This window comes from Podarcis liolepis (assembly GCF_965112155.1).
Source record: "Podarcis liolepis genome assembly, chromosome: Z".
In the NCBI taxonomy this organism is placed as follows: domain Eukaryota; kingdom Metazoa; phylum Chordata; class Lepidosauria; order Squamata; family Lacertidae; genus Podarcis; species Podarcis liolepis.
The window spans coordinates 32,038,649-32,065,201 of NC_139570.1; the positions used below are offsets into that span (position 1 = coordinate 32,038,649).

The 26,553-nt window shown below is 45.4% G+C and overlaps 1 protein-coding gene across 2 annotated transcripts in view; it reads right to left on the reverse strand.

Moving 5' to 3' along the window:
• The window catches only part of LOC310698231 (gamma-aminobutyric acid receptor subunit gamma-4), a 45,804-nt gene extending 29,422 nt beyond the window's left edge, over positions 1-16,382 (reverse strand). The window contains exon 1 of one of the 2 annotated variants that reach the window (XM_083485216.1): positions 15,146-16,382. In XM_083485216.1, coding sequence (XP_083341342.1) covers positions 15,146-15,360 — 215 coding nt within the window. In that variant the 5' untranslated portion in view covers positions 15,361-16,382. The remainder of the gene's footprint in view (positions 1-15,145) is intronic. The other variant, XM_083485215.1, reaches the window with a different exon arrangement.
• Between the last annotated feature and the right edge of the window lie 10,171 nt (positions 16,383-26,553).

A 26,553-nucleotide genomic window follows, 5' to 3' on the forward strand; every position in this document is an offset into this window, starting at 1 on the left:
GAGAAAGCCTTTGACAATATTTCTTGGAGTTTTATGAAGAAGAATCTTCATGGGATGGGGGTAGGCCGGGGTTTTGAGAATGGTATGGCTGCAATATATTCTGAACAAAAAGCTAAACTGATTGTAAACAATGTTGTGACTGAGGAACTTAAGATAGAAAAAGGAACACGACAGGGGTGCCCGATTTCCCCATTACTTTTTATTTCAGTTCTGGAGGTGTTGCTGAACATGATAAGAAATGACCAGCAGGTCAAAGGTGTGCAGGTCGGAGCTAAACATTATAAGTTAAGAGCGTTCGCAGATGACCTAGTATTGACTTTGCAAGAGCCAAACACTAGTACGAAAAAGGTATTAGAAATAATACAACAGTTTGGCCAGGTAGCTGGATTTAAGTTGAACAAGCAAAAAACCAAAGTTTTAGGGAAAAACCTAACAGATATGGAAAAGGAGAAATTTCAAGAGGAAACAGGTTTGACTGTGGTCAAGAAGGTTAAATACCTAGGGGTTTACTTAACATCTAAGAATCAGAATTTGTACAAGGACAATTATGAAAAATGTTGGTTAGAAATCAAAAAAGATTTAGAAATATGGTCAAATTTGAAACTGTCAATGTTAGGCCGAATTGCAGTAATCAAAATGAATGTATTGCCTAGAATGTTATTTTTGTTTCAGACCTTGCAGATTATTGATAAGATGGAATGTTTTAAGAGGTGGCACAAAGACATTTCGAAATTTGTCTGGCAGGGCAAAAAGCCCCGAATTAAATTTAAAATATTGACAGATGCTAAAGAAAGAGGGGGATTTGCCCTGCCGGACCTGAAACTGTACTATGAGGCAGCAGCTCTTTGCTGGCTCAAAGAATGGATGCTCCTCGAGAACACGGACATCTTGGATCTGGAAGGTTTCAATAACGCTTTTGGTTGGCATGCATATCTTTGGTATGATAAAGCTAACAGTGCCTTTAAAAATCACATTGTCAGAAAAGCATTGTTTAATGTTTGGGTAAGATATAAAGATCTATTGGAAAACAAAACCCCTAGATGGGTCTCACCAGTGGAGGCTAAAGCAGTGAAGAAACTCAATATGGAGGTCGGATGGCCGAAGTATTGGGAAATTTTAGAACAGGATGGAGATAAGTTCAAACTACAAAGTCAGGAGAAATTGAAGCATAAAGTAGAAAATTGGTTCCAATATCGTCAAATAATGGAATTTTTTAAACAGGACAGGAAAATCGGTTTCCAGGTGGAAAAATCAAAATTAGAAACCGAACTGTTAGAACCCAATACTAAGAATTTATCTAGAATGTACAACTTGCTGTTGAAATGGAACACACAGGATGAAACAGTTAAATCGGCTATGATTAAGTGGGCTCAGGATGTTGGACATAACATTATGTCAGCTGACTGGGAATGGTTATGGAACACCGGTATTAAATTTACGGCATGTAATGCCTTAAAGGAAAACATTATGAAAATGGTATACAGGTGGTACATGACCCCAGTCAAGCTGGCAAAAATCTATCATTTGCCCGATAATAAATGTTGGAAGTGTAAAGAGACTGAAGGTACCTTTTATCACCTTTGGTGGACATGCCCGAAGATTAAGGCCTTCTGGGAAACGATCTATAATGAAATGAAAAAGGTACTTAAATGTACCTTCCCTAAAAAACCAGAGGCCTTTCTCTTGGGCATTGTCGGCCAACTGGTGACAAAGAAAGATAGAGCTTTTTTCATGTATGCTACAACAGCAGCAAGAATACTCATCGCAAAGTATTGGAAGACACAAGATTTACCCACTGTGGAAGAATGGCAGATGAAAGTGATGGACTATATGACACTGGCCGAGATGACAGGCAGAATCCGTGACCAACGAAAAGAGACGGTGGAAGAAGAGTGGAAAAAATTTAAAAGGTATCTTAAGGACTACCATAAACTTAATGAATGCTAAAATGTTGTGGTTTCCAGAAGCAAAAGGGTACAGGGATACAAGGTTAGACTATAAAAGAGGACTAAGATGATAAAGACTGGAAAATTACAATTGGAAGTTGCTAGTTGAATTTTGGACATTGGGATGCAGAGAGGGGGGGTATGGGGAAGTCCAAGAAAAGAGGTTTATGAAAATATGTTTGAAAAATCACAGGCGGGAGAAGCCTGTGAGCGTGGGATTCGGCGGGCACCTTTTGCGCCTCCCCCACTCGTGGGAAAACCTGGTTTCGGGGATCCGGAGCGACGTGGGGTGAGCGGTGCGGTGCTTCGAATCATCTGCTTCTTCCACGGAGCGAAGCCGCATAGCTGTTGTCGGAGAGCGCTGACTTTTTCCTGTGGACAATTTGACTCTAAAGTAACTACCCGTGAGTAGAGCTTAATCGGGAAAATTGGATTTTTAAAACGTCTAATTTGGCATCGAAATGGGGAAGGTTCAATACAGGAAGTCCGCCTTCCCCTTTTGTAAATAGACTGAAGCAATTGAGGCTGCAAGCTGAAGTCTTGGAAAGCTTTTTGTAAAAGACTAAATTTCCATAAGTAAAGAATATAATCTCCCCCTTGGAGGCAGGAGAGGGGGGGGGAGTTGTGGACTGAGTTTGCCTGCGGAAGAGACCAAGAGAAGTAAAATACCGCCGCTCGGACCCTGGGAACGGGCTGCTAGTAGGTCCGACATTTGGTGGGACGTTTATTGACAGCGTTTGGATCATTCATTGACAGTTAGCATAAGAGAAGACACATTGTTTCTACTGTCTCCAGCAGTGAAAGTAACTGAAAATTGAAATTAGTTTTGGGTCGTTTGAACTGTGCCTATAAGAGGATATTATTTATCAATACAAATAGAAACTGTTTCCCTCTAGTGGAAGTTCTTGAAACTGGCAGCTATATAAGATCTGGGCTGGGAAATTTCCAGCTCACAAGAAAACGGATGTGATAAATATGAAAGTGGATGCTGCAAATATTAAAATTGACTTAATGGTAGAAAGTTTAAATAACCTGGGACAAAAGGTGAATACCAATACAGAAACCACCCAGAAATTGATACAGGAATCTACCCTGACACGGCAAACTGCGGATGAAGTTAAGGAGGAAACCCTTGCTGCTGAAGTTAAAGTAATTCAACTGGAGAGAGAGAGAGTCCCATCCATACAAGGACAACTTGATGAATACAAGCTGACACTTGTTATGACTGAACTTAAAGAGAAACAGATGAAATTGAGGATCAGAGCCCTACCTGAGGAAAAGGAAAGCTTGATAGAGTTTCAGGAGGAGATAGGACTAACATTGGTTGAGAAAGAGAGGTATTTGGGGGTTAGTATGACCGCCAGAAATGTGAATCTATTCAAGGGCAACTGTGAAGGACGTTGGCTTGAAGAGAAGGGGGATTTGGAAATAGGGTTAAATTGGAAGTTGTTATTGTTGGGCCGAGTTGCTGTGGTGGGGACGAGGGTTGTGGGGATGTTGGGGATGTTGCTTTTGTTTCAAACATTGCAAGCTTTGGATGGGAGGGATTGTCTCAGGAGGTGGCAGAGGGATGTCTCTAGATTTGGTTGGCAGAGCAGGAAGCCTCGAGTAAAATTTAAGATATTAACGGATGCTAAAGAAGGAGGTGGACTTGCCCTGCCAGACCCTTAAATTTTGTTGTGAATCATCTGCTTTTTGCTGGCTGAGAGAATCGGCAGAATCCGAGACCAGGGAGAAGAGCTGGTGGAAGAAGACTGGAAGTTTAAAGACTATTTATAGAAATATTGCAAAATTAATGAATGTTAGAACAAAGTTGGAATGAAGTTATATGGCTTTAGCAGAAATGTTATAAGGAATTAAGTATAAATAGATTAATAGAGCATTAAAGGGAACAAAATAAGGTTAGAATGTGTTAAGATAGGATAGGATAGAAAACAGAGGAAGATGGAAAGGAATTGCTGAAACAATTAATTGATGTGGAATACAAAAAGGGAGGTGTGAGGAAGTCGTGGAAATAAGCGAACGAAAGATATGACATTGAAATTGTTTAATGTGCTTTAAATGGTCTTTGTTTTGTTTTATTTGTCTTATGTGTTAGTGTTTTGTAGTGTTTTTGTATTGTATTGTGTTGTTTTTCGTTTGTTTTTTCTTTTTTCTTTTTTGTTTGTAGTGTTTAAATTTTTGGAAACTCAATAAATATTATTTTAAAAAAGAGAGAGAGAAAGCTATCCATGGCTACTTGCCACAATAACTATGTTCTTCCTCTACAGGCAGTAATGCTTCGGAATGGCAGCTGCTGGAAACCAGAGGAAGGGAGAGTGCTCTTTTGCTCAGGTCCTACTTGTGGGCTTCCATTTTGAGCATCTGCTTGGCCACTGCAAGAACAGGATGCTGGGCTAGATGAGCCCCCTTTGGCCTGATACATCAGGGCTCATTTTATGTTCTTATGCTCTTTTGAATCCCAGGCAGGAAAACTGAGAGATCATTTCAATATGTGCCATTGGGTAACTTGACTGCTGTGATGTGCCCCAGCACACGTGCACGCACGCACACACACACCGTAATACAATAAGGCACTGGATTTAAAGACGTGTGCCTCGAGATGCCCCTTCCTCTGCCTGCTTATTGATTCAATTTTAGTGAGAAGTTTACAATCTCCCCTCCCAGCTTCCACTTCCCAGTAATAAGCAGGGGAAGCTCTTCCATCTCCCAGGTGTAATAAGTGATGGCAAGGCTCCTGCAGGCACCAAGCAATTAGGGAGGTGCAGGGGACATGCCTTGTGCCTGTTAATGGAAATGTCACACGCAGCAAACATTTTGCAATCAAGAGCTGAGCAGGCTGGAGGAGATGTTGTGTCAAGACACAGCAATTCAATCTGGCAACTTGTGAAAGGTACAGCCCAGCTCTTGTCTTGCTCAGACAGAATCAAGTGGAAAAGGTATTCATGCCTGACATACTGTAAAACCTGCTTGTCAAAACAAGCACCTCTCTTGACCAGGCAATTCATGAAAAGGCAGCTCAGGTGGGAGAGACCTACTGGAGCACTATCATCCTGTGTGTGTGTGTGTGTGCACGCGCGAGTGCACACACACACGCATGCACACACACACACACACACATTTTATGGTGGGTGTGCATGATGGGCTGTGGGGGGCAGGCAAGCTAAGGGACAGCTTTGCTCCCTGGCCAGGGATGTGTCAGCCATATTAATTAACAGATTCAGAAGAGAAAGATGGGTTTTGACATCCCCTCCTTGGGTGATGCTTGACATTATCCCAAAATTAAGCCATGTCAGCAGAGGCCACGCACACTTGGTTAAAGAAAGAGCACCCAGACCTCAGCTACTGTAGTCAGCTCAGAAGGGGGCAACAAAAACACACCAGATTGGCAGATTCAGAGATTAGTTTCCAGATCTGAATTGTGCTGTTTTTCTGGTCCAGACACTTCTGAGGAGGTGAGTAAGCTCATCAACTCTGATTGGCAGTCCATGTGGGAAATAATAGTTCAGCCGAAATAAAATTTCATGTGTTGCTAGATAAGCAAAGGCACATGGGGCTCCCCTGTATATTCATAGAGAGAGCACTTTGTGAGGTCACATCCCCTGCTTATCTGCACAGGGAAAGGTAACCAAAAGAAGAAGAATCCTTACTACTTATGTCCTGCTCAGAGCTCAGTCTCCTTCCCCATGTAACAAAAGAGAGAGGATGCTTGTCTGTGCTCTTCTGAGCACAGACTCCATTTTGATCTCAACCATATATTTTGTAATGTACAAGTAGATTCTGCCTGTCTTGTTTTTTACTGCTGCTTACTGCTCAATCAAATCTGAAGCTTTATGTAAGTAAACAAAAAATATATTCTTGCATTATAGACTTCTCTGTGTTTATTTTGTTTAGAGGGATAAAAAGGGGAAGATACAATCTGCTGAACCATCCTGGATAATAATATTATGGTAAAGCAACCCTTTGTCTCAGGAGTTTCCACATTTTATAATGCAAAGAAATGTCAGTTTTAAACTCTGCTTACTAGGCATTAAGCTCATACAAGTAAGAGGAGGGATAAATAAGAATATCCTACCCTACACTCCAAATCCATTCAAATCCATCCAACATCCCACAGGCTTGCATTTGTTCAGTCACCCATAATTTGTGGTTGCCACCAGTCTCTTCCCCCCTGGTAGGTACAGAGAACAGGGTCACCTCTCATTTGCAGGGGGTGTCAAGATGAGGGGCTCGGGGTAGGCTTGGGAGTCACGGGCAGGCAGCACGCCGAATGTCACCACCCCTCAGTGATAACACCCAAGGTGGACCAACCCCACTGCTCCCCTTCCTCCCCCACTGTATGAGGGAAGGCATACAGTGGAGTTGGGGTTGGAAAGGGAGGATTAGCTTGGGGAAATGGAGGCAGAGAACAAGGTGACCTGATAGTTGATTGATAAAACTGTGGGGAGTGGAGGAGATTCTCTCAAAGCAGTAATCACTTGAGGACCTCTGATGAAACTTGTTGCCAGTAAGAAGATCCAATAAGATGCCCATAATGGGAAACCCACCAGCAGGACCCAGGCACAACAGTGACTTTCCCCTCCTGTAGCTTCTAGCAACTGGTAATCTGAAAGAAACATCCTCCGACTGTGGAGGCAGAGTAGAGCCATTGTGACAGAAGCGTTTGAGGTTTAGACTCCAGTTTGTGGGATAAGATTTGTTAGTTTTAAGGTGTTACAAGACTCTTCCTTGCTACCAGAGCAACAAATCTTGGCCTCTACCCTTGAAATGGCTGTCAGCAGAGAGCAGATGGAAGGAGAACATCTTCATAATTCACAGACACGGTCCACTGCTGAGATATTGGGATGGCCTGTCATACAGATGATTTTAAAACTCAGAGGTGAACAGCCTAACTTCAATCATCAGGGCAGCCACCAATCCCCCCATGTAGCAGAACAACCTGCTGCTGAACACCAATTGTGGCAGAATACTGGGCTACATGGACCTTGGATGACTCAGAAAGGTTATGCTTATATTCCAGTGCAAGCCCCCCCCCCCAACTTTGGGGCCTGCTGGCACATTTGAGAGGGTATCATTTAGGACACCACTCACAAAATTGCTTTTGCAGGGCATGGAAAGGGAAGAATATAAAAGCTGGATAGGATCCTCTTTAATTGGCCTGATTTTGACATGGGGTTTCCCCAAGCCACCATCCCCATGTGACAGCTGATTCTGAAGTCATCTCTAGCCTGCCATAGTTTGGTTGCTCCTTGGGATGTTTGCAAAGGGAGAGGACCATAGTTGATTGACATACTTTGCATGAAGAAGGTCACAGTTCCATGGATCTCACAGCCTGCAGCCTATTTGGCTGGATGGACAAGAGTTGCCATATATCAAAAAGTAAAATTCCTGACATCTGCAAAATTGACAAACCCCAAAATTGTTGAGCATTTTTTGGGAACAAACCCAAATTGTTTAGCTCTTTCCCCCAACAGTAATTTTTAAGGTTTTGGAACTGTTTCCACTGTTTTTTCCATGTTGCCAGACATCTGGGTTTTCCCTGACATTTTGCCACTTTGGCAAATCTCCCCCCCCCCCCCGCGCTCCCATTTTTACACCCCAAAACCAGGACATGTCAGGAATTTTCCTTATGCGTGGCAAGCCTAGGATGGACTGAAGGCAGCTCCATCTGTTCATGAGAGGGATCAATCACTGGCCCCCTGCCTGCATTCTGGCAAAAGAGGGGTGTAGGAGAAGGGCATTATTTGTGACAAGGAGGCTTGGCAGCAAGGAAGTGATCAAGGTCTCAGTTTACCATCTTCACTCTTCTCTCAAAGTGCCCTCTAACAGCATGTAGTAATTTGCATGGATAAACTGGTTCCTCACTTAAAGCCTGCTGTGGATTTCCCATCACATTTTCAAAGACGTCCTGTGAGACGATGGTTGATCTGCTGACAGCATTGTTGCCAACACAACAATATACACCTCAGCTCCAGTTTCAAATGATTTTCTAAGCAAGGACTGGGTCTCCCCCTCCTCCCAGGAGAATATCCATCATGGTCATGCTATCTTCTAAATAATGCACTGAAATTTGGGGGAGGATTTCTTCAAACTAGTCAATTAATCACCTGACGTGGGTAACTAACAAATTAATTATCTCAGACTGTATCTGTGTTGGATTTGAAATCCATTTTTATATATATGAAATTGTTTTATATGTGTTTTCATTGCTAAATTGCTTCAAGGTGTTTCAAAGGAAGTGATCTGTAAAATAATTAATTAATCATCTGATGTAAACTAAAGGCTTAGGATACCTCTCAGTCCAAGTTGAAAGCTCAGCTTTTGATTTAGTTTCAAAATCAAAACTAGTTCAGGTGTTGTTGTTGTTTTAAGGTGAAGAAGGAATAGGAGGAGGAGCATGGCAGCTGCGGGCTACAGGGGCTGGCAGTGGGTTCTGTGCAGGGGTGGTGGGGGCTAGGATCTGGCCCTTGGCAAATACCTCCCCTTGACCTGAGGATTGTGGCTGCACAAACCCACTGAAAGGGAGCACTAATGGGTCTATTCAGGATTTAGAGACAACAGCCAAAGGAATAGCCGCAGATATCCAGGATGGAGACTGAGCTGAGCCTCATCAGAGGGCTCTGTCCCAGAACCTGTTAGAACATCATCCAGAGGAGAGTTGTTCTATACCTGTCTGTCCCCCATCACTGAATAACTGCATCTGGGACCAACCTTTCAAACTGCGGGCCCAGGCTTCTTAGTCTGTGTTTATGGATCCAGCCCCAGGACTTTTCTCTTGAGGTCATCATCACAGCAAATCCCCCCCATCTCCCCCCCCCTAGAAAAGCATCATGGCCTCAGGGTGCCCTGGACAGGGCTCAGCTTGCCTCCTTGCCTCACCTGTTGTTGTCTGCTGCCTCTAGCCTTTGCACAACTGCCCTCAAAAGGACACTGTGACCGCTTGGGGTGATGCATGGCAGAGAAGAGACAGGTAAGAGGGCCTGCACTGCAATGGGACCAAAGACCCCTCTGGCTCATGAGCAGACTATCTCTTTGCCAGTGAAGTTTTTCATTTTGAATTTTAAGTTTTATTTTTGAATTTGGCACATTTTTCTCAATTTTTCAATTTTGTGATCTCCCCCCATTTTTTAATGTTTGGGATTGCTAGTGAGAATTTTATTGTTGAGGCAAACTTTAAGCTCTCCAAACTTACAGAGGACAACTATATCTGCTGGAGAATAATAATAATAATAATAATAATAATAATAATAATAATAATAATAATAATAATAATAATTTCCCCAGACACTCTAGGCGGCTCCCAACAGAATATTAAAAACATGATAAAACATCAAACATTAAAAACTTCCCTAAACAGAAACCAGATTTAAAATGAAATGCATTTTGCCATGCATTGAGCTAGAATGGATCAGAGGAGGGAGCCAAGAAGCCGTAACAGCAAAGGGGAAATGGGATTAAGAGAGTGATATAGCAGCATCACTCCCCTTTGACAATATTTCAGCTTCTGAAATGATTCACACAGCGAAAGACGAAACTGCTGCTCAGATGCTTGATAATCTAGAGGCTGCATCTGCATATACAAGCAAGACCTAAGGGTTTTAGTAGACCACAAGCTAAACATGAGTCAACAATGTGATACAGCAGCAAAAACACACACCCTAATGATCTTCTAGGCTGCATCAATAGAAGTATAGTGTCCAGATCAAGGGAAATAAGTAAGTATTGTTCTATTCTGCCTAGGTCAGACTACACCTAGAATACTGAATCCAGTTCTTGGTGCCACATTTAAGAAAGGTATTGACAAGCTGGAACATGTACAGAGGAGGGCAACCAAGATGATCAAGGGTTTGAAAATCAAGCCTTATAAGAAACAGTTGAGGGAGTTTTTGAGGTTATTAATACTGCACATTTGGAAGCAGTTGGATGAATAAAAACTGACTCTTCTTTGAAATAAAAATTCTCCAGTGCAAAAATGTGGTTCAGAACCTTTACTTACAGAACTTTACTCCAAACATAACACTAAAAGTTACATTCAGTTAGATGCATGATTTCTTACACTGTTCCCATCATAAGGCATAATGTCTTAGATCAAAAATAACTTGCATGCTGAGTTAAAAATCAAAGCTCTGACTCTTCTCCATTCCAGCCTCCATTATCCTGAGGCTGTTTACTGGAAACAGAATCAACACATCCTTTCTCTCAGTAGCTTGAAAAACAAAAGAGCACCCCCACCTAAGATGCATGTCTACAGATTAGCATATGCATAGACCTGTAACACAATCCTTTTTCATGAGATTTAAACATCTTGTGACTGGGCCACAAAGATACAGCCCCACTTAATGATTAACCAGTTAGGCTCTCTTCAGCTTCAATGGAAATTTCCAGTCATGTTTCACAGTATGTATAACGCACGCAGATTATATATTTATTTTCCATTCCAATACAGTGGTACCTCGGGTTAAGTACTTAATTCATTCCGGAGGTCCATTCTTAACCTGAAACTGTTCTTAACCTGAAGCACCACTTTAGCTAATGGGGCCTCCTGCTGCCACTGTGCCGCCGCTGCACGATTTCTGTTCTCATCTTAAAGCAAAGTTCTTAACCTGAGGTACTATTTCTGGGTTAGCGGAGTCTGTAACCTGAAGCGTCTGTAACCTGAAGCGTCTGTAACCCGAGGTACAACTGTATATATTAAACAGTTAACAGGAGTTTAGCTTAGAAAATAGGAGATTGGTATGAGATATGATCGCCATCTTCAAAAATCCAAAGGGCTGCCACATGGAAGATGGAGCAAGCTTGTTTTCCCCTGCTCTGGAGGGTACAACCCAAACCAATGACCAAGTTACAAGAAAGGAGATTCTGACTAAACACCAGGAAGAGATTTCTAACAGTAAGAGCTGTGCACTCTTCTTCCTTGAAGGTTTCTACACAGAGATTGGATGGCCATTTGTCCTGGATGCTTTAGTTGAGATTCTTGCATTGCAGGGGGTTGGGCTAGATCAGGGGTCTGCAACCTGCGGCTCCGGAGCCGCATGTGGCTCTTTTACACCTTTGCCGCGGCTCCGGGGCGAATACTAGCGAGGGGAGGAGGCGCATTGTGCGCCCCGACACTCCCCACTGTGGCGGGTGCTGTACTGGCTGTGACGTCGCATGGGGGTGGTGCATGCGTTAGTCACGCACCGTCCCGACATCACCTTCCCACCCGCTGTCAGATCGCGGCTCTGGAGATATATTTGTTTTAAATGTCGCAGTGGTTTTGCGGCTCCCAGTTTTTTTCCCCTTCGGAAACGGGTCCAAGTGGCTCTTTTTGTCTTAAAGGTTGCAGACCCCTGGGCTAGATAATGCTCTGGATCCGTTCCAGCTCTACAATTCTATGATTCTATAGGTTCAGGTATACTAAGTGGCAACTGAAGTGAAAAACTCACCCCTTGCAGTGAGTCCTGTATGTTCCAGAACTGAACTGCAACATGATGAATGTGTCCACTTTGGGCAGAAAAGGTTTCAGTTTCGGAAAACCCTAGTCAAAGATAATGGCAAAGAGTATTGTTCAAATGTCATGACAAGCCTTCTGGAAGAGGAGCGTTCCCTACACCCCACAACAGAGTGCAGCTGCAGAGAGAAAGATCTAGTGCGGAAGTGGCAAGATGCATGCAAATCTTCCCAAACGTATGTGGGGAGACGCAGTAGCCACTGTGGAATACCTCCAGAACAGACTACCAACTAAGGGAACTATATACACACCTTTTGAACTTTCACACCCAACTTGTTACACATACATGTTTTTGGCAGCATTGTCCATAGCTACATATTCAAAGAGAATGGGCACAAGCTGGACTCCAGAACAGAAAAAACGAATTCTACTTAGTTACTCTTCTGGAGGAGAATGCTACAGAATTATGGGCTTAAAGACAGGAAATGTCAGCTCAAGACATGTAGTTTATTTTGATGAGCACAGCAAAGCTGACAAAAGAGGAACTGTTGTAAATTTCTCTGAGCAACCACAGGAAGAAACACAAGACGTCATGTACTTCCCACAACTAATATAACAGTCCAGATCTGCAGTCTACTGTAACAGCACCCTTGTACAGGGGATGAACAGGAAGAAGGCACAGAGGACTAGACTACCAGCAGTAGCAGCAGAAGTGATGAGGAACAGTCTGATGGGGAGATGCCTGAATTTGAAGAAAGTGATGAGGAAACTGAGGCAATTCCAGAACCAGAGGTCAGACACTCAGCCAGTTCAAACAGAGGTGTTCCACCACTAAGACTGTCCTGCATTGTGAGGTTGATGCAACCCCTAGAACCTTTCACCAGGGAAGAGATAGAAGGGATGCTAGACACTGAAGCTTGCCTCTGGATGAATCCTGCACAGGAAAAAATAGATGCACTGCACCAGAACAAAATCTGGTCTCTCACCAAGCTTCCTCAGAAGAAGGGGATTGGAAGTAAGTGGGTGATCAAGGTAAAGCAGGGTGCAGATAATTCAGTGCTATAAAGTGAGGTTGGTAACCTGTGGCTCCTCTCAGAAATATGAAGAAGACTATGATGGAACATTTGATCCTGTTGTAAGATACACTACCATTAGAATGCTTTTAAGCATAGCAGCTTCTAGGTGAATAGAAGTGAGACACATAGACATTAAAGCAGCATTTTTGCACAGCAAAATCTCAGACAACAAGATTTACATGAAGTAACCCAAAGTTTTTATCTAACCAAATTAAGCACATTTAGTGTGTAAACTTCAGAAGTGACTCTATAGCCTCAAGCAAGCTGCTAGGCAGGGATCAGCAAACTTTTTCAGCACTGGGCAAGTCTACTGTCCCTCAGAACTTGTGGAGGGCCAGACTATTATTATTTGGGGGGACGGGACAAAAAACCGAACGAATTCCTATGCCCCACAAATAACCCAGAGATGCATTTTAAATAAAAGCACACATTCTACTCATGTAAAAACACCCGGCAGGCCCCACAAATAACCCAGAGATGTATTTTAAATAAAAGGACACATTCTACTCATGTAAAAACACACTGATTCCCAGACCATCCATGGGCTGGATTTAGAAGGTGATTGGCCTGGATTCGGCCCCCGGACCTTAGTTTGCCAACCCATGTGCTAGAGCATGGAATAAAAACTTACATAGCATGCTCATACAACTAGAGTAAAAACAAGGCTACACAGAAAAGTATTTGAACACTAAATGCAAAAATGGACTATTTTGGACATTATGGACATTATGTTTTGGCATTCGCTGATGATGTTTTTATTGCAACTGAAATGACCAGGACTACACACAAGTGCTAAAGCATCTAAGCAAGGATATGGAAGTTAAAGGATTAGGAAAAGCTCACTACTATTTAGGTTTTCAAATAGAGAAGAAGATTAATAATTTCTTTTAAGTCAAAAGCAGAATGTCACTGAACTGCTTGACAATCTGGAGATGCAAGAAGCACACCCAGTTGCAACAGCTATGAACACTGGCTTTTTAAAGAGCCAAGAACACTCAAGACTATTGCCTGACAACAATCAGTACAGGTCAGCAAAAGGAAAACTTTTGTACCTGACCACCACCACTAGGCCAGATATTGGCAACACAGTTGGAATTCTGAGCAAAAAAAGTATGATCACCCACTGAACTGTAAACTTAAGTTGCCAGCTGACAGTCACCCTGAACTCGTAGGTTAAATGGACATTGACTAGGCTGGGGACTCTAAAGAGTTTAAATCCACAGGTGTTTATTTTTTCTCATGTTTGCAAAGGCTCCCATTTCTTTGGGCAATTATAAACAGAATGGTGTACGTTTATCTTCTGCTACAGAGGTGTGCAGAGAGTTAGCCTGGCTCAATCAACTGACCAAAGACTTTGGGTTAGTGCAGGAGAGGACCTTTTGACTGATTGATAGAGGACAACCAGAGTTGTCTGAAGCTGTCATGGAGTGAGAATTTTCACTCAAGAACCAAGCATATTGGGGGAATTTATCACCTTGCGTGTGAGGCAATTCAAGATGTACTTGTAGAACTGGCTTATTGCCAGACAACATAAATAACTGCTGATCTTCTCACCAAACCTCTACTGAGAGACAGTTTCCAGAATCTTCGAGTCAAGATGGGACTCAGGGTGGTTAATAAAATGTGCATGAAATTGTTATATATGCCTGAGAAGGGGGTTGTGGAGAAATGATGCCTCAGTCAAAATGTAAAATTCCATATTTGCTGGATGAACAAAGGCTGAAGACACAAGGCATCCCCTGTAAATTCCTAGAGGGCACTCCGTGAGGTCACACCCTCTGCTTGGAGGGGCAGGAAAGGTAACAGTAGGAATATAATTCTTATTACCTCCTTCCTGCTCAGAGAACACCCTCTTTCTCACTATGCTGCTGTAGGGATAGGATGCAGGGTCTGTGTGGTCCTGATCTAAATAATGTATTTTGTATCTAGAAGTGTACTTTGCCTGACTTATTTCACTGCTATTTTCTACTTGATTCGAGTCTGCAACTATGTAAGAAAACAATATTTTTATGTCCTTGCATTACAGACTCCTGTGTTGTTATTTTATTTAGAGGAATAAATAAAGGAGAAGATCCAGTCTGCCAAAGGCATCCTGGATAACTATAGAAAGCTACACAGCTTAGTTCCTAGTTTCCTTGTCAAGGCTGTGAAGGATGCTATATTTTTAACTCTGATAACTAGATGTGAATCCCACTCAAGTGAATTAAAGGAAAGATAGTTAATAAATAATATATCCTATCCCACCTTCCAAATCTATCCCAGCAGCTGCCTCTCCCCCCCCCCTCTTGGTTCTGAACCATCCTAACTTGAGTCTTAAAGAAGGTCAGAGAAGCCTCCCAGCCAGGGAACCTGATGCTGCTCCACTAAGCGCTTGCAAAGAGCCTGGAATCCCCCCTCCACACACACATCCCCATTTTACAGGCGCGAAGGGTGAGGCCAAGCAGGCAGTTCCCCTTCCACCTTTCTCCGCGGGACACGACTCGGAGTGCCTGCGCTCAGACTAAAAGGTCCCCAGAGCTCTCCCGCGCTCCTCAGTCAGCATGCAGGGAACGAGTGTGGCATTCTCAAACAAGTTGTTGGGGCTGGGATATGCCAGAGCGCGGCGGCGGTGGCGACGTGTCCGTGGCCGACTTGTCGTAGGTCCCAGAGAGAGTATGGGGCATGCTGGAGCCGTAGGCAGGGCGCTTGCTCACCTCGTTCGGGAGGCTGAACCGAGGACCAGGTACATCAGGAGAACTTTCCCAGCGCTCATCCTCAGGAGGGCGCTGCCCGAGCCCCGCCGCAGGCGCCCGGAGGTACTCCTCCACCTTCGGGGAGGCAGGCAGGCAGGCCGGCAGCCGGACCACCGGACGAGAAAGGCGTCGGCGTCGGCAGGAAACCCGTCCTCCTGGTCCGGACAGTAGCGCATCCGCCGTGGGGACGGCCTCTGCGGGGACGGGACGCGGGACTACACGGTCTGGGCTCCGGGAGCGCAAACACTTGTGGCTGCCGCCGCCGCTACCAGCGAGCAAGGAAGAAGGAATCGGTGGAGAAGTGGCGGCGGCGGCAGCGAAGGGACCGGCATTCCCTCAGGAGGGTGCCTCGACGTGCTGGCAGCAACGAGCACAGCCGAGCGCAATCTGATCCGAACCCCAAGCCTGGAGGGCGCGTGAGTGGGGGAGTCGCGCCAAACCTCCGCCGAAGCGCGACTAGGCGCTGCCGCCCGTCGGGCGAGATCGACACGTCCACAGCCTCTCAGCCCAGCCCTCTCCTCGCTCTCTTGCTTGGGCTACCGACTCCTGGCTCCCCCTTATCCTTCGGGAGAGAAGGGTAAAAGTTTAGCATCGCGCCGCCTAGCCGCCCTCCGCTGTTTTGGCCCAGCAAGCGAAGTGTGTGCGTGAGACGCAACCGGGCCGGGCTGGCGGGCGTGCAGGAGAGCGGCTCCCATCCTACTGGGTCCTAACGCCCCATCTGCTGGTCTTGGGTGGAGGAAGGAGCCGGCGACATTGGCAAAGAGCAGCGTCCCCAGGCCCCCAAAGGCAGTGTCCCTCGATATGTCAGAGGGCTACTCCCGGGGGAAGGAGGGTCTGGACGCGCCGAAGGAAGCTAGAAGGGGCTGCGCGGGAAATGCTGGAAGGTCTTCACCTGCTGTTAGAAGGAGAGCAAGGAGGGAGCCAGTATAACTTCTCTAGAGAGGGAATTCCAAATTTGCTTGTGAGCAGCTACCACTGAGAAGGCCTCTCCCATTCAGTGGACCTGTCAAGTCATGAGGCTCTCACAAATTTCTAACTACTTTGGGGGATATCATACACACAAGTGGCTACCAGCCATGATGGTTATGCTCTGTTTCCACAGTCAGAGGAAATAATGCTTTTTTCTACTAGTTGTTGGGAACTGCAGGGTAAGAGCAGAGCGCTCTTGTGATTGGGTTCTGCTTGTGGGCTTTTTCTGAGAGGAGATATGATAGCCATTTTCAAATATATATAAAGCACTGTCAAATGGAAGATGGTGCAAGCTTGTTTTCTCAACCAGCTACAAATCCACATAACAGTTACCTCGCCCAGCCAACATTTTACCAAATTTTCTGCAAGAATATCAAGATACACTACATCCACAGAGTTCCCCTGATCTACCAAGCTTGTAACTCTATCAAAAAGAAAGAGATTTGTCTGGCATGACTTGCTTTTGAGCAACTCATGCTGCGTCTTAGTAACCACAGCATCCTTTTGTATGTGCTCACAGATTGATTGTTTAATTAGGACCTTTCCTGTTATCACTGTCAAGCTCACTGGACAGTAGTTACCTGGGTCTTCTCCCCTCCCTCTTTGAAGAGAGAGACAACATTTACTCTCCTCCAGTTTGCAGGGACTTCACCTGTTCTCCAAGAATTCTCAAGGATTATAGACAAAAGCTCCAAGATTACATCCACAAGCTCCTTGGCTTCAGCTCATCAGGCCCTGGAGATTTGAATTCATTTAAAGTAACTAGGTGTTCCTTTACCACCTCTTTTCCTATCTTCGGCTGCAGCTACTTCCTGGCATTGTTTATTCTGTTATCACCAGGTTTGGCACTGCTTTCCTTTTGGATGTAGACAGAGGCAAAGTAGGTGCTCAGCAGTTCTGCCTTCTCTATGCCACCCAATAGCATTTTTCCACCTTCTCCACACAGGGGATGTACTACTTGCTTGTTCTTCCTCTTGCTTCAAACATAGCTGAAGAAACCTTTTTTATTCTTTTTAACCTGTCTCGCAAGCCTGAGCTCATTCTGAGCTTTGGCCTGAGTGACATTCACCCTGCAGCTGTTGGCTATTCATGCATACTCTCCTTTTGTGATTTCCTCTTTCTTCAATTTATTATACATGCCCTTCTTAAATCTTAGCTCATCTCTAAGCTCCTTATGCAGCCCCACCATTTTCTTTAGATGCCTCCCACTTCTTTTTCTTGTTAGAATTGTCTGCATTTGTGCCTTCAGTATTTCGCCTCTAAGAAATTCCCATCCATCTTGGACTCACTTCTCTTTTGAGTATTTTTGACATGGGATTTCACCTGGTAGTTCCTTCAGCTTTTGGAAATCAGCCTTCTTAAAGCCCAGAGTGCATGCCTGACTACACTCAGCTTTCTTTCACCTCTGTATAGTGAAACTCAGGAGAAAACAATTACTTCCTCCCAAGTTTTTTTAGTACTTCCATTTTGGTGATCAGTTCTTCTCTTTTGGTGAGGACCAGGTCCAAGACAGATGATTCCTTTGTTGCTTCTTCCACCTTCTGGGAAATGAAACTGTCAGTGAGGCTATGGAGCAATTTGTTGGACCTTACATTCATGGCAGAGTTTGAGTCCCAACAAATGTCTAGTCTCCCATTGCAACTATATCTCTCCTTTTTGAACCTTTGGTAATCAGCTCTAGGAAGGCGTTATCCAAGTCTGGCTTGGCGATCTATGGCAAACACCCACTGTAAGGTCTCTGTTGTTTCCTTATCCTACAATTTTTACCCATATACTCTCAATATGCCTTCTGGGTCATGGGTCACTTTACAAGCAGAATGCTACTACTTCTCCCTTCCTGTTTAGTCTATTCCCTCTAATACACCTGTATTTCTACATTCTAGTCCTTAGTTTCATCCCACCAGGTTTCAGTAATGCCTACTAGGTCATATTTGCCATCCTGCATTAAAAGCTCTGATTTGTCTTCCTTGTTTCCCATACTCTGCATTTGTGTAGAGCCAATGATACCATGAGTCATTCTCTCCACCTCCTTCCTTCTTGTAGTTCCCTGCCCTTTAGCAGGTTTCTGGAGTACCACCTCAGTTTCCTGTGCATCAATGAAGCTATTATCCCCAGGACCAGGTGTTCCCCTGTCATCTGTAGTGTTGCTTCCCTCGCCCTCGGGATTTAGTTTAAAGCTCTCCTAATCAGGTTCACAAGACTCTTAGCAAGCACATTCTTGCCAACTGCTGTGAGGTACAACTCATCTTTTACAAGAAGGTCTTCCTCAAAGAAGCAGAGACTTGTGCTTTCCAACAACAGATCATGGAGGCAGAGAAGAGCCACTACATAAATTTTTCCAATACTGTTTTAAATCCATCAGATTTGGTGCCCATCACCGCCTCTCATGGGAGAGAATTCCATAGCTTATGTGCTGCATGGTAGTACTTCCTTTCATCCATCCCCAGTCTTCCAAAATTCACCTGCATTGGATGCCCATGAGTTCTAGTGTTATGAGAGAGGGAGGAAAACTCAGGCCTCTTCCTCAAGAGGTAGACTGGGGCTACAGCAGAGATAAGAAGTTCGAGAAGGCAGCTCATGGTGGCCTGGCAATGGCCTCATGTGAACAGTTGTTGTGCTGCTGAGTTCTGCAGTACAAGTGGCAGTTGACAGTCATGCTGCTCAGATTCACACTGATGGTTCCAGTCCTTGGTGCAGGAAGGATGAATCTCCCACCCCTTCCTGGCCAAGTGGTTTGTTGTTAAGGAGTGTCTTTTCTGTGTTTAGGTCACAGCCTTCTATTTGAGGAGCTCAAGGTTCTAAGCCCCAAACAAAATGAACTTTTTCATCCATTGCCCCCTGCTCTCTGTGCCCTCCCTCAAACTTGCCCTCAGTGCTTTGTCCTCAATGGGCTCATTCTTATTGGGCAATGATGAGGCAAAAATTAGGGTTCTGCATTGTTTGTCTCTTGGCAAATGTAACCCCAGAGGAGGCAGGTGTATTTGGGCATCAGTCACCACCTGGTATTAGCCAGCCCTCACCTGCCTGCTTTCTTACTTTCAACCAGTGCAGAAGATGGTGCTGCTTGTCAGCTTCCTTCTCCTTAAGCTTACTGTTGCCCTTTGTAGAATTTGGCAGGGAAGAGGAGGAGGAGGAGGAGGAGGGAAGAAAACTAGGATTAACTGGCTTTGCTGGTCACTGAATTTGGCTTCATTTGATCTCTCGGCTTACTGCCCTATTTGTTCCAAAGGGTGCCAGCCTACAGCCCTGTTCTGTTGTATGATAATTGGAAGGCATGTTGTGGCACTGCTGCCCCTACTCACTGAAGGGTAACCTGGCCTGTGGGCCTTTGAGAAGCCCAGCCGCACTGAGGTGATGATGACTCTGGGTGGAGCAATATGCTCAATGATGTAAGCATCTCTCCTGTCCTATGGTCCCTCTTCAAGGGCAGTTGTCCCACACCAGACAAGCCAGCTGGGAAGAACCAGCGCAGAGCAGATGCTCTGTCCTGTCTTGCACATCATTGATCAGCCCTCCAGCTGGTCTCTGCTTCCAGCATCATTAGAGCCAGTGATGCTGCATGGATGAAGCAGGAAGGATTCATTTGGCTTCCAGGAGCCTGGTTGTGCTCCATGGGCTGACAGAGGGAACAGAAAGTGTTTTAGAAGTGCAGGTTGAGCAGTTGTGACAAGATGGAAATTCAGAAGAGATGGAAAGGGGAGGAAAGAAGTAGCTTCCCTCCTACTCTCTCTCCCCTCCCCAATATATCTGAGCACCTCTGTTCTTCAAGAGGGCCAACTCCCAGTGTAGAAAACCATTTCCCAGTAGAGCAGGCAAAGTGGAAAAGAGATAAAGAAACAGATGACATCATGTGAGATTAAACAAAAGCATACATGGAGCTCCTCCTAAAATCTCCTTCCCTTCACTGTTGTCAACAAAAGTATCCTCTGGTGACTTTGAAATTTCCTGTGGTGTGGCTGAAAAATTGGTGTCTGAGTGTTTCTTCCCAGCATATCTAGGAATTATTACTAGGGCCACACCCTATTATTTGTGGGCAGATTTGCTAATTTCTCTCTCTCTCTCTCTCTCTCTCTCTCTCTCTCTCTCTCTGTGTGTGTGTGTGTGTGTCCTTCCTGCTCTGCTGAATTTCAGTTTGGTTTTGAAACATAGGAATGCTAGTGCTGCAAACTGTGGTTTACACCAAAATCCCACATACCCTAATGCTCAGAATGCAAATAGTGGTGCACCTCTTTGCACAAATGATCACACACATGCAATTCACTATCTTTTTGACGGCACACACAACTGCAAATTGCTGTGACTCTTGGGTGTCTTCTCTCCTAATGTTTGCTAATCTTGTTTGTCACTCTTAAACCCAGGATAAATCTGTTGGTGGCAAAGAAAAACTTAACATATAACAGAGAACTCTCTGGATGGCAAAATACAAATTTGGAGCAAGTACTCTTTGGTCAGTGCTCCTGCAGATATTTAAAATCACAAAATATCCAGCAAGGTAAAGTGTGAAAATATATGCTGTTAGACCTTTAAAATATGCCCTTGTGAGTTCCTACTGAAGTTTCCCTCTTCCCCTAGCATAGTAAAAGGACCACATGCATGGTAAGTTAAAAACGGTTTACTTACAAACTCTCCAGAAACATTACACAGGCAGTAATGCTTGGCTTAGTTAACAGTGGTGAAAGTTCCTAAATTATTGGTATAGGAACAAAACAGCGGCTTGTAAGAGCCATGCAGTCTGAGCTGCAGCAACCTGCTCAAAACCTCATCACATGTTGATCTTCTCTTGTAGACTGAAGGGGAACAATAGGCTTGAATACCTTCCTCCCAAGGTGAAGGGAAGTGACCTAGCTAAGCCTGGCAGAACAGTTTTCTCTATAGTGTTAACCCCTTCATGCACTAATTAGACTTAGGCATGTTAGTTATATGAGGGTTGATATCCCACAGCCTGAGATGCTTAGAAGAGATGAAGGGGAGATGTACCACAAAGAGGAACACCCTTCCAAGGAGAGGAAGAAAGGAGGCCTCAGGAAGCCCCAGCAACATGAAAAACAGAAACAAGGAGAATGAAAGGGAAGCAAAGGAGAACCTTGCAGAAAACTCTCTCAGGAGCAGGCAAACAGGGTCCCCCTCAGAACAGGCAAACAGGGCCTCTGTGGTTCACTACTTTACATTTAATAGGATGGCAAGCTATAAATAATGCATTATTATGTAATGATCATTATTTCACTTGAAACACACTTCTGTGTCAAAAGCATCATTGTCTCAACTCCAGTTCTCACCCTAGTGTCATGCGAGTTGACTCTACTCTAGTGCCTGGAAAGGGTTGGTCCACTAGTGGAAAGGGTCCACTAGTGCCTGGAAAGGGTTGGTCAGGGCAGGAGGCTCTCAGTGTGGAGCTCTATGTGGAGTGTGGAGGATAAGGCCCTACCTTGTTGAGGTGTCAGTCTGGCCAGTGCTCAGCCCTGATGCTGAGGCACCACCTTTCATGAAGCCTGACAAAACAGCCCTTCCTCTAAGTTCAGTCTAAGTTCTGGACAACATTCCCCGCAGCCCCTAGCCCAGCTTGGCAACCTTGTAAGTGGGTTGCTCTTTGATAGCACAGAGAAGTTCAAAACATAAGAAGAGCCATGCAGCTGGATTAGTACAAAGGGGGCCCATTTTGCTGAGCATCTTCTTACACTGGTCAACCAGAAACCCCAAAGAGAAGCCTGTAAGTAGGACATGAGTGTACCTGCTGTGGGAGACTGCAGTCAAATTCAACAAATGTGTATTCTTGTTGATGAGTAAGTCTAAAGGTAAAGGGACCCCTGACCATTAGGTCCAGTCGTGACCAACTCTGGGGTTGCGGCGCTCATCTCGCTTTATTGGCCGAGGGAGCCGGCGTACAGCTTCCGGGTCATGTGGCCAGCATGACTAAGCTGCTTCTGGCGAACCAGAGCAGCGCGCGGAAACGCCGTTTACCTTCCCGCCAGAGCGGTACCTATTTATCTACTTGCACTTTGACGTGCTTTCAAACTGCTAGGTTGGCAAGAGCAGGGACCGAGCAATGGGAGCTCAGCCCATCACGGGGATTCAAACCGCCAACCTTCTGATCAGTAAGTCCTAGGCTCTGTGGTTTAACCCACAGCGCCACCCGCGTCCCTGAGTAAGTCTAGGTGCTGTAAATTTCTAGGTGGGCAGACTCAGACCATAGGAATGTAATTGGTGGAAAGAGAGCTCTGTGTGGTGTCATTTCCCCTGTTTCCAATGGTAGGAAGAAACAAGAGATATAAACTCTTCTCCTTTCTGTCGTTCTCTCTCTCTCTTACTCTCTCTCGGTCTCTCTCTCTTCTTCAAGCAGCAATGAATGCACACATGGCTATGCTTGATCTAGCTCAGGCAGAATCCTGATAGTGGTTATGCTATAAATATAAGTATTTTACCTGCATAGTTTTACTGCTACCTTTGCTGTGAACCAATGCAAGACTGTTAAGTAAGTAAACAATATTTTTAAAGCTTACTTTACAAGTCATTGCCTGATTCTTTGTTATGTGGGGAAACCAAGGCGAAGCCAGCTTAATTCCTAAGCTGCAATTGCTCAAAACAGAAGGCTTTGCAAGCTAATTTTCCAAAGCTTCTATTTTTGCTGCCACGGATAGGATTTTAAAACACTGTATAAACCCTCAAACATGGGAGACTGGAGGAATAAATTGTAAATAATATATCCTCTCCTACCTTACTAAAGCCCATCCCACGGCTCCTACACCTGAAGGTTAGTCTAAAAAGGCTCCTGCTCTTGCTCACTGAAGGGAATTACTCTTCCTGCCTTCCTGGAACAGTTAGTATAGAACTTTGGCATTGCAGAACATGACTCATGGGGAGACTGTTCCACAGCAATTCCCCTCAGTATTAGCTGCAGGATGGCATCCTCTGCAATATTGCTTGGCATGGGGAAGAGATTGCTGCCACCTCCACCACAATTCTTCTCTTTTCCCATGGAGTAGAAGGGCTGTCCTGAGTCCAAAGCAAACAGTGCTGAGCCTGCCTGTGCAGCAGGGAAGGAGCTGGGTTTTATCATGTGGCTTCTGCTCTAGTGATATTGCCTCAAGCTTTCTGGACTCACAATTCCTTTAACAAATGCAGCCCTGGCCAGGTGGCGCCCATGCCCCTTCTCCTTCCTCCCACTTCTTTCATAGCAGTGACAGCCTCAAGAAGGGAACCACTGGGAAGATTAACAGTATCTGACAAGTGGAAGACTTTGCAGCACAGCTGAGTGGGCCTGCCTTCTGTGTTTGCAAATGGACTCTGATTCCTGACCTGCCTAGTGGTGATAGCTGCCACTTGAGCCTGCCTGCTTCCCCCAGACACATGGATCCTGGCCTGCCCAGAGACTTGTAGAGGCAGGCATCATGTCAAGAACCCTCTGATTCTTCCACAACCTGACACACACTTTGTGGACTTTCTAAGGAAATGGGCTGGAAACTGACAGCCCCCACCCCCCACAATTCTTTGCAATTGACAGCAGGCTGGAATACAGGAAGGTGGAGTCCTAGGGCACTTTCTATACAGACATGACGGCTGTGGCAATGACGCTCTATCAGTTATGCAAAGCGAAATGGCAGGCGGCCCTTTGGACCTTGGTGTAACCTGCTGGGCAAATTATGCTCCAAACTCCCAGAATTGCAGCATGGAGGGCGCCAGTCAGTTGGAACCTGGGTCGCAGAATTGCCAAAGAGAGATGAGAAAAGAGGCAGCATTTTTCCTTTTAACAAAAAGTTTGTTTGTTGAAATTTTCAGCAATGGACAAGAAGGGGGGGGAGAACAAATATCTAAAAAATGCATCCTTAGAGGTGTTGAGTCTGGTGCCAGCTGGCAGAAGTAGCCTGAAGAGTGTGTGTGTTACTGCACCTTTGCAAACCTGATTAATGACATATCTGTATGTGGGCTGGTGCAAAAACCAGTGAGGCTGCCCCAGATCCAGCAACTCAGATAATTGAGCTTCTACTTGCTGGTTCTTTTGCTGGGCTGGGAGCTGTGCAAGCATATAGCCCCCACTTCAGGCACATCCACAGTGCAGCACATATCTCTGCTTCAAGTCGGTGGCCTTCTTCTCAAGGCAGCCACAGCAGTTCCCCCCGCTCCCTCCTCCAACACTAGAACTCATGGGCATCCAGTGAAGCTCAGTGTTGGAGGATTCAGGACAGAGAAAAGACATCACTTCTTCATGCACTGCAGAGTGAAAGTATAGAACTCACTCCTCTAGAAGGCAGTGATGCCACCAACTTGGCTTTAAAATAAGTTACACAAATACATGGAGGAGGAGAAGGCTATCAATGGCTACTAGCCTTGATGGCTATGCTCTGCTTCCACTGTCAGAAGCAGTATACCTTTGAATACCAGTTTGCTTTCACACTCATGTCCTTAACAGGCTTCCTTGGAGGGCATCTGGTTTACCACCGTGAGAACAGGATGGTAGATTAGATGGGCCCCTTCGTCTTGTTCCAGCAGGCTCTGCTTATGTTCTCATAGTCAGATGCTCTTAACAGCACATGACATGCAACTGCCTTTGAACAGAAAGCAACAGGCACGTGCATTGTCCTACAAATAAAATTAAATAAATCTGCATTACGGCAATACCTTAATGTGAGCAACCAACCTGTCACAAGACTGTGTGCCAGCTTTCAAGTCCTCAAGACTCCCTTGGGCCATATTAGGTTCAGACAGAGACAGCTTCATCAACAGGCATAGAGCTCAATGCAACTGTTGTGCTTCCGCAAGCTGAATCAGCACCTGCCAAATCACCCCCACAAACTCACTTTTGATTTCTTTGCCATGTCTTTTTCTGACATTTTGGTTGCCTGCATAATGGTGTCACTCTAATGTGAATCTCTGGACAGTGGCCCATAAATCTCTGGAGCACTCCTTCCTCAATCCATCTGACCTCATGAAAGGCTCCCACAGATTTGGGAAGGGGAAGTGCATAAACCCATGTGCAGTAAGTTGTTCTTCTGCCATCTTCACAGGAGATACCCACCAGTGTCCCTCCCTCCTGCAGCTGTCAAGAGGCTGATGCTGCCACCTTCAGCTCACCAGTCATCTGCTTCAGCTCTGGAATTCATCCATTACTCACTCAGACATGCAACCAGCAGATTTCTGACACCCTGTTTTGCCTGCAGCACATCCCTTTCCAGCCCCAGGGTTCTGTGTCATGCTTCCCCAGGCTGAAGCAGCACCAGCCAAATCATTTTGCAGAAAAGGAGGCTGGTGTGGTCCTCCTGCCAGCAGCTGCCACCTCCTCCTCCTTGGCAGGGAAGGTCCCCTCCCTATCCAGCGTTTCTACTTGAAACCAGAAGATGAATGGGTCATAGGAACATAGGAAGCTGCCTTATACTGAGTCAGACCATTGCTCTATCTAGCTCAGTATTGTCTACATTGACTGACAGAAGCTGTTGAGGATTTCTGGCAGGGGGATCTTGTCAAGCCCTACCTAGAGATGCCAGGGATTGAACCTGGGACCTTTTGCTTGCAAGACAGATTCTCTACCTCTAAGCTATGGCCCTTCCCCTTTGTCTTCCCCACTGCACTTCTCCCTCAGAAGAGAATGGTAATGATGATTAATAGTAATAATTAATAGTAATAATAGTGGAGGTGCCTGCTTCCAGGCCCTGGGGAAAGGAGAGAAACTGGGGCGTCTCTAATGAAGCCCTTGAGGGACAAGGAGTGTCGTGGGAAGCTCTGGGCTGGAGGGACTGTGAGGCCGACAAAAGGAACAGGGCTTTCAGGAGGAGGGAAGTGACTGGAATAGCAAGTGAGGGACGGGCGTCTTTGAAGGGGACTCTAGTGCTGCCTCCGCGACTGTGTGTCTTTGCTCTGACCTACTTAACGGTGTCATAATCTGATGCAGAAACTTCCTCTAGATGCTAAATATAAGTGGCATTTCCATTGGCTTCCCAATGTTGTTACTCACTTCTAATCCATACCCCCACCCACAAACACAAACACCCTCCTACTATGGAACTGCCAACCTGTGGGAAGCAGGGAGAGCCCCCACCCACTACTCCCCATGGAAAAAACAAGGGATTGGATGCAGGCAGAATGGGGAAGAGGGCAGAGAACTGCTTTTACTGAAAACAACACATGCTAAAGAAAGCTCTTTCGGAGGTGCTTCTCCTTGGTGGTGTCCTGCCTTCCCTCCTTTGCTTGCCAAGGGGCTGGGGAGGGGGAATGGGCAACTTCATTCATGAAGGAGTTGTTTGCTGTCACTGAAGGATGGGAGCCCTGAAGGTCAGGGAGGGGATGTGCTGGCAGCCCAGCTGATTGGAGCAAGCCAACTGGACCATTAGGTCCCCACTAGTCCAAAGAAGGCAGCCAGGGGGGGGGGGACTAATTATCCAAGGGAAGGGCTGTTAGTGGCCAAGTCCTGA